We start from the raw sequence: 9,118 nt of genomic DNA on the forward strand, positions 1-9,118 counted from the left end.
ACTGAAATTTCTTTAATACTTTGTGGAAAAGCCTTTGTTTGTAAAGACAGCTTCAAGACATTTCCTGTATGACAAAACTTATTAGTCGCAGTATCAGGTGTGATTTTGGTCCATTGTTCTAAACAGATTCCAGGGGTCCCTCTTGTGAATCCTGATCTTTAGTTACTTCCAGAATTGACTATCCTTCTGACTCCCTGGTCAGAAATATTGTGAGGAGATCCTGTGCAAGGCCGGTTGATGATGCAGTGATGTTTCTTCCACTTGGAGATAATGGCTCCCATGCTGCTTACTGGAAGATTCTGAAGTTTTGAAATGCATCTGTAACCAGTTTCATTGATATGTTTTGCAACAATAAGGTTGCAAAGGTCTTGGGAGAGCTTTTTGCTTTTATCCATCATGAAATGTTTCTTGTGTGACACCTTGGTAATGAAAAACCTTTTTATAGCCCATCAATATGTAGGCTACTAACCAAGCTTATATTAATTTGCGCAGATAGAAAGGATAACTACTTCTCTAACTACTTACAGATTCCAGCTCGTTCCTTCCCTTTCCTTGCCTTAGTGCTTTTTCTTAGCGTGTTCAATACTTTTTGTTACCTGTTATTCCACTTCATTACACATGACTCTACTTATGGAGTTGTTTGGATTTTTTATGTGTGGATTACCTGAGTTATTAGGGAAGCCGTTAGCCTACTGGTTAGCACTTCGGACCTGTAACCGGAGGGTTGCCGGTTCGAACCCCGACCAGTAGGCATGGCTGAAGTGCCCTTGAGCAAGGTACCTAACCCCTCACTGCTCCCTGAGCGCCGCTGTTGATGCAGGCAGCTCACTGCGCCGGGATTAGTGTGTGCTTCACCTCACTGTGTGTACACTGTGTACACTGTGTGCTGTGTGTGTTTCACTAATTCACGGATTGGGATTAATGCAGAGACCAAATTTCCTTCACGGGATCAAAAAAGTATATATACTTATACTTATACTTATATTACTAATGCCTGATGAAAATGTTGTGCCCCCTGTATTCCACTTTTCAAGGGCCCTCTCCTCCATTGCCCTATACTTTCCACTTTCCCCCCCCAGTTTGACGCCCTTTAATCTGCTGAACCTTCTGCTCGTTTCCAAATATAAAAAAAACTCTCTGCAACTCAACATTGGCCTGCCTGCCTCAGCTGCCTGTGAGGGGCTTTTCAGTTGTGCTGGATTACTGTTCACTGCAAAGCGACCCAAGGATGAGTGCAACTAACTTTGAAAATCAACTACTGCTCAAACTTAAAGGAGATTTTTCACATAGATCTCCATTTCTCAACATCCTTATCAGGCAATTACCTCCCGCTTCGCCATATTGCAACACTTTTTGGGCACTTATCGTGCATCTATTTCGGCAGAAATGCGTGTGCGTAAGGCTTCACGACACCAATCTTGCTCCAGCAGCGAGATCACAACAGATGAATGGCACGATGTCTTCACAGCACACCACATGATTGGCTCAATGTATTCACATGTCAACGTTTTGCCGCGGAAGGGTTGTGATATGTGTAGACAACTGCCATATTGGCGTTACAAACTAACCCCATGCATTACTATGGAGGATTTTTTGAGTGCTGTATCTCCTCATTAGAAAGTCTCTGGTAAAAAAAGTAACTAAGTAACATTTACTTAAAGTACATTTTAAATGAACTACTTTTTACTTTTACTTGAGTACATTTTCAGATCGGTATTTTAACTTGTACTTGAGTAATATTTCATCAAGGTATTGGTACTTTTACTTGAGTACAATATTTTCACACTTTTTCCACCTCTGTTTCAGAATTCATTATTGGATGTTTGTATGTTTAGATGTCACATATAACAATATTATGAGTTTCATCTAACCTAACTCAGAATGTATGTAGCTAGATGAACCAAACAGACTGTGTCCAAGGCTGCTTAAACGTTTTACATATGCGACCTGCAGCGCGACAATGTGACATCAAAATGGCGTAGATCTCGCCGGCGCGCCAGGATTTTAGCTGGCTCTGTTGTGGGTGCTGAACTGGAGTGCATCACTTCAATATCAGACTAAAGGAGACTGAACAAACTAATCAACATCTTAGACAATGACTGTCATACGCTAAACAGCACTATCATAACGCAGAAGAGTTTGACCAGTTGGAGACTACTCTCACTGCCATGCACGCCTGACAGACTGAGTAAGTGATTTGTCCCCAGGGCCATACAACTCTTCAATGCTTCACCAAAGGGAAGAGGAGAGATAGACTTCTCTGAATAGTCTATCTGCCTCTCCACCCTTCTCTGCATAGTCTGTCTGCCTCTCCACCCTCTCATACACTTCCACAACCTCCTATAACAATGTTGTGTAGTGACTGTCCACTGTTTTACTGCTTACACTGTCTACACTATTTTTACTGGCTATATTAGCCCACATGCACAACCCCTCCCTCCATCCCCCAGTCTGGACTGTGATCTAACTTCATACTTGACCAATGGCTGATACTTTATTACTTCAAACCTATTTATTATTACTATGTTTTCAAACCTATCATTGTACTGCTGTTATAACTCTTATATTACTATGTTTCTCTTATACTGTCCATATAATTATACTATAATTATTATTTTACTATCCTTACATTTCTCTCTTATATTGTCCATATTTAATGCTGGTCTCTTATATTGTCCATATTTAATTCTGATCCCTAGACTTTATACCTTCACTGTTGCACTGTTGGACTTATGTAAGTTAACTCAGACTAAGTGGTAAAACTCCTACAGCAAGAGCCTTATGACATTGTTTTGTTATGAGAATGAAGCCATACAGCTCTTCTATTAGGTTTACCACTTACTCTGAATTAACAGGTTTGTCACTAAACCACATACTTGGAATACCCCCCTAACCTCTAGACCACCACCACAATATGGGCCTTGATACAAGGAGGTGTCACATATTTTGTCATTTGTCACATATATCGCAATACTAACGTAAAGCATTTTGGTGTTCAGCTTTTTCTGTGCAAGTATGAAGAAAGAAAGATCAAGAAATATTTTAATAAATAGCAAGAGAGAATAAAAAGTGCAGTGTGTGTACAGTCCATGTGCAAGTGTGTAAAAAATAATAGAGCACCACCAATTCTGGCCTTAATTTTAACACACATTATAAAACAATGATTTTGCCTTGCACATTTGTGAGGATATATCTTTATGTTTTATTAAGCAATCATGTTGTATTATCAAACTAGTCGATGGTCAAACTACGTAAAAGACCATTCAAGCACAACACAGGTGAGTTATGATGCATTTAATGAAAATATACAACATGTTCAGACAGACAGGGAGAGCAGAGCAATAGACTTAAAGAGGAAGAAAAGAAAATCATGACATTGATGATTAAAAAATACATTAATAAACACTTCATTCCTCATGGTATTACACCACAAAATCTGTTTTATCATGTAAACACCCATCAAACATCAGGATACTTAAGTAGGCCGGTGTGTCCCAACACTAAAGGGCTTTATAACCAACACCTGTTTACTCAGGCACCGTTATTGTTGTCTTGTTTTGTTTTTGTTTTTTGGAAAGGTGCCTGGCCTTCAGGCCATGGAAAAGTACACACCAAACTTTGCACAGTACTGCATGTCTGGCTCTGAGTGAGGTTACAGTGTGAGACTGCTGCTTCACGACAGCTTTCCAGATAACAGGAAAACCTGCCGTGATTTCTGTGCATCAACTAATCGTGAGCAGAGGTGGAGACATCCCGGCTTCAGGAAATAAAAGTCCTATCACATGTTTGTCCCAACCAGTCACTTCAGTGGCTGATCCTAATTTGCATTGTAGTGCATGAGCAGAGGGAGTACAAAGCAGCACTTTTACTTTTTTGAAGCCGGGTTAGAGTGCCTCTGATCACATGAAAAAAAAAAAAAGTAACTGGAATAAACCCCATCAGCAAGAAAACTGCAAAGCCGCTGCACTTCTGAGGCTAATGTTTGCCGCCAGGATGAGCGGCCATATTCATTCATGCCGAACTAAAGTAAACAAAAAACCATTTGCCCTGGGGGAGGCCCGGCAGACCCGCGAGCCACTGTCCAGTGCCTTATGGTCTGGTTTTCAGCCATATCGCAGACCACTCTTGTGGGTAAAACGAAAACCTCACTAACAGCCTGGACAGTGATGAATGACAACACAAACACTGTAACCACAGAAGACAGTGTGCAAAGCCACATTCCTCACCATTTTCATGATCCATCCCACCCCAACCCCACTCCACCTCGGGGTTAAGTTACAGACGTAATTAAGTTTAAGCCTCTGGTTTGATGCTGAGGGGTTTATACTGCTCCCACCGATATGGTTTCAGTGTGACGTGCTAAACACTGCTTTTAACTCGTGCCCATCACAGGGCCGCCGTGTCTTACGCAGGAACACAAACAAGGGGCACATGCAACAAGGCAAAGAAACGTGAGTAAGACATCTGGGACTGACATCGGGACAGTGGCTAGGACAGCAGAAGGGGATATTGTGACGTCTGTGTTGTGTATTGTGAAGGAAGACACAACATGAAGAAAAATACAGTTCAAGCTGAATGAACGAAGGCACCCCGTTTAAAAGCTGGAAGAGTGTCTCAAAGAGTTAATGTTTGCATATATGCAAGAATTTGTACCACTCCATAATAACAACAGCCAACAAGATGTTCAAAGCCATTTTCCTTAATAAAAAAAACACAGATTATACATATCTGATAAATATACCTGCACATTAAAAACTACCATATATGACATTTTTCAGTCGATCTTTCGAAATGATCAATAACTAAATAATTAGCAGCATAGCTACTCTATTTATCATTAGTTTATCTGCATTTGCAAAGAAAGATTGTACAAACGTGCCAGTTATTTTATGATTAGAAAATCATGGATAAGTCAGAAACTTGCAGTAGATGCAGTAGCATCACAGCAATTATGAAACTAAAGCTTAAAAAAAAAGAAAGACTGTTGCTATTGTGTTACACAATTAAACCAACTTCAACATTATATAAAGCTGCATAAGGCAATAAAGGGGACTGGCCATAGAGAAACAGAAATGGAGACTAACAGACATAGACAGTAAAGGAAGAAAAAATAGATAGACAGTAAGAGAAAGAGAAGAAAGTTAAATGGATATATAGAAAGTTTGATAGAGGTAGCGATAGATAGCGAAGGAAAGAGGGACCTGGTTCTATTTACAAGTAAGACAAAAATACTTTCACTGACATATTCATAGTGTTTGGCTAGTCTCACTCCAGCAGATGTAGAGTTTGACTGGCTTGGTTGTTTTTTTGACACCAAAGAGTGTCAAAGGAAAGGATACGCAGGTTTCGTATGGTCACTAAGACATCCTGTAAGGAGTGTAAAACACTTGGGTGACAGCTTAAGATTCTTCAGTTATATCTTCTTCATATATTACTTTTTCATGTAGGTGGAATAAACCAACAAAGTGATTGTTTTCATATATTGCTTAGAACAATCCTGTTGGAGTGATTTTGACTGGGATGATGGATATTGGCCATTTATATATTCATATTTAATGGCTTAATGTTTGTTTTCAATTGCTGGGGTGAAGCTATTTACAATATGCTTGAATTCTTTTCTGATTTACACCAGAAAGGCAACATTTAGATTCAGTGACTTAGAATTGCTACCGGGCCATTCCCATGATCCTGTCATTTGTTAAAAGTCCTGTAAGATATACTTCATGCCAACCATTTTTGTATGTATATCATGTATATTAACCAGATTTTAGCTGTAATGTCAGTTTGGAAAACCCAAACTAGGCTTGTAGACTGGCATAGAACAAGACAATTTGGAATCACCCCAGCCACAGTGTGAAGGGGTACACTTCAGGGTCGTAGAAGACTGAGGTAGGGAGAAGAATAATGCCATTTTGGTTTTTTGACTATAAGCATTTTAGGCAGATTATGAAATCACTGAAATTAGGATTTGTTTCTGCGAATCCAGATCTACAAAACACATTTTTTTACGCACTACTCCAGTGACTTGCAGCTTTTCATTTGTTCTCGGAGATTTTCCGGTTGATTTAACATTGGTTGATTATAGTAGTTTATATAACATTTTGGAATCACTGCCCAGTTTATTTGATAAAGCATTTGTGCACAGCTTTGCTCAAGACTGGCAAAGGCATTTCTCTCTTCCGAGTCAACTCTAAAAACATTAAAAATACGTTTGCGTCCCACTCCAATGCATTTCACCCTGCACAGAATACATTTGGCTTTATGGGACAAGGTGGTTGAGAAAGAGGGGGGAAGGCATTATGAAGAAGGGTTTAACAGGTCAGTTTAAAACAAAAAAATGCAGATTAGCTCTTTACAGGCCATGCAACAAGCAGCATCTCATTTCTCACCATAGACGTTTGTTTCTGAATCTTTTGGCGAGAGTTCAACACTAAACTCGAAAGCTATAACTCTAACCCTAGTTAAACACCCCTAAAGGCCATGACTGCATTCATCTCACAGTAGGCTAGAGTTTAAAACAGACTCAGTCCTTCAGTCTGGTGTTAGTCTGGCTTTGACCGGTGTCCTTTGCTCACCACCTGTAAGTCATACACCGCCAAATTGCCATGTGAGTTAATGGATACTGAGTCGCTGTATACGTGACAGTTGATTTTGTGAGACTTGCACTGAGGTCACATCTCAGGGCATGAACTTGGTTCCTTATCGAGAGTCACTGTTTGGTCCATGTCAATCATTGGACGTGCATGGAGACGGCATTCTAGGTAAAGTAGGGAGGCAAATATCTTTTTTTTTCTTTAAATAAAAACACAAAAGTATTTACAAGCAAAAGTCTCCTGCATGAGTGACTAGGATGAGATGTTTGGTAGCACTGTAGTTAGCTCTATCGTTTATGATGAACTGATTCTGACTGAAGACTGCATATAAGCGGCACGTTGGACCGCAAAAGCGGAATGAAAACCTACTACTGTACATTAACTTTTAGGTCCATTTCCTACGAAGTGGTCAGAGAGTTAGCACAAAAACAAAAAACAAACAAAAACAAAACAACAACAAAACAACAAAACAAAAGTGAATCAGTAGGTTCTGGCTTTCGAGGACACTGGTAAGAAACACATGGATTGTTATTTCTCTACAGGCAGTACCAGGAAGGCGTGCTTCTCAGCAGCAAAATAAAAAATAAATATTATTTTTTTTCTCTCCTCTAAGAGACCGTTTACATTAATTAGTAGTAAATCCGACTAATAGTGAGGAGGGAAAGAGGCAATGATGTTAGACAGTTACATCATTTTCAAAAATGGCTTCTCCCCGATAGTGGCTTTTCCTGACACCATTTAAGCAGCTTGTCATGTTAGGGCTTGGAACCTCACAAACTGGTTCCTATTGGTTCTCCTTCATGTTTTACAGGTCATCGGTCATCCTTAGTAACTCAAGAAAAGCACCGACAGCCCCAAAATAGCCCTGCAGATGTGAGAAAGGAATCCGTTCAGTTCACCTAAAGCACAGCTGGTAACCATGCCATGGTCATACTGTGAACACATGGCATTAAATATGCATGTACCGAATATATGTACACCTTACTATACATTGGTAAGATAGAACTGTAAATTGAAAATAACATTTATCTGCCATCTTAATTGTATTACAGCACTAAACCCACAATATTTAGACCAATAGTATATTATAGTGTAGTATATAACAATATATATATATAGTATAGTATATAACAAATATATATAGTATAGTATATAACAAATAAAGCAAAATAGAGAAATTATCAAAAGAATCGTTTTTGACAATTTTTGTGAATTTTTGAGCTACACGTTAACACAATTAGTCATAGTTATTAGTCATGCTTTAAAAAAACAAAACAAAAACAGTTAGCAGTTAAATAATAGTACTAATTTTACCTCATGTTCCAAAAAGAGGGCTTTAAGCTGTCCTTTTGACCAGAAGTCCATAGCATAGGCTAGCAGCTTGGTTGACACAGTATTGATTCGCAAGAAGTTGCCCACAAAAACAACTCTTTCAATATTCTGGAATAAAAAATATCACTTGTCAATATTTATGTCACATATTTATCACATTTCAGCAAGGGAGATGGTTCACAATTTGACTCAGCAAGTAAGCAAAAAAGGTTTGACTGCCCCCTAGTGTTAAATATGATTGTTGACTGTAAGTGAGTTTGGAAGCATCTTCTGACCACATTTACAATTCTAAAGCATTTAACTATAGCACAAACGTTAACAGGTTTAAAAATGTAAACCACACTCATTGTGTCAAAGAAACCAATTGAGTAAAAAAAAACGTTTGGTCTTTATAACATCACCACACAAGTTAAGAACTCCAGAAACTAGATTATTTTTTGTTTGTCTCCTGTTGTGGGTTCTGTGCGCTTTGATAGCCCTGTACAATGCTGCTTGATCTCCATGGCTACAAGGCAACACTGTAAAGAAGCTGAAAGCCCACAGAGTGACTGTCTGCCTGGGCCTGGGCCTTGGCCACACACCGCCACTTCGGCACCGGGCCCTGACGTCAGGAACAGGTGTTGCTGGAACAGCAAACCTGTTTTTCCAGGTAGACACCATTCAGAGAAATAGGAGCCCCCTGCCACCCCACCCCCGATTGTTGGAACGCTGGTGTGACGGAATGAAACGTTTGTGCTACCCTGGCACCAATTATGTCAAATGATAAGAGCTTGAATGCTATGTCTACGTGAGGATATGGTAACAGGAAATCTGCCAAAGGAACTGCAGTTTTGAATAGTGTTTACTTGTTACTACAGAAAAGCACATTAAATCCCCACAAGGTAATTAACGAAGTGTTGTGTCAGTCTCAAGCCAATTCCCAATGAAGTTCAAAACTAATAGATATGGTATAACATAAAGACGGTGCATGCATTTTTTTATGATATACTGTACTCAATAAACGTTTATCTAAATTTACTGCAGAATTGAAAAAGCTCACAACATAATAAATAAACAAAATGCTTTTTTCACAGTGCCATAGATGACGTGTATTTCTCTTCTCACTTTTCTGCTTTACTGCATTTTACTGCTCTATTGTTTCACATTAAGAGAGATGTGACTGTCCTTCCAGGAATAAGGGGGGAGGATCGCCA

General features: G+C 39.3%; 1 protein-coding gene across 2 annotated transcripts in view; it reads right to left on the bottom strand.

Annotated features, from left to right (window-relative positions):
* Positions 1–3,279: 3,279 nt before the first annotated feature.
* The window catches only part of pank1b (pantothenate kinase 1b), a 13,615-nt gene continuing 7,776 nt past the window's right edge, over positions 3,280–9,118 (bottom strand). For both annotated transcript variants that reach the window (XM_048233317.1, XM_048233318.1), the window contains 2 exons: positions 7,908–8,033; positions 3,280–7,458 (listed from right to left, as the gene is read on the bottom strand). In XM_048233317.1, the coding sequence (XP_048089274.1) occupies positions 7,399–7,458; positions 7,908–8,033 (186 nt within the window). In that variant the 3' untranslated portion in view covers positions 3,280–7,398. The remainder of the gene's footprint in view (positions 7,459–7,907; positions 8,034–9,118) is intronic.

This window comes from Alosa alosa, chromosome 22 (genome assembly GCF_017589495.1).
Source record: "Alosa alosa isolate M-15738 ecotype Scorff River chromosome 22, AALO_Geno_1.1, whole genome shotgun sequence".
In the NCBI taxonomy this organism is placed as follows: Eukaryota; Metazoa; Chordata; class Actinopteri; order Clupeiformes; family Clupeidae; genus Alosa; species Alosa alosa.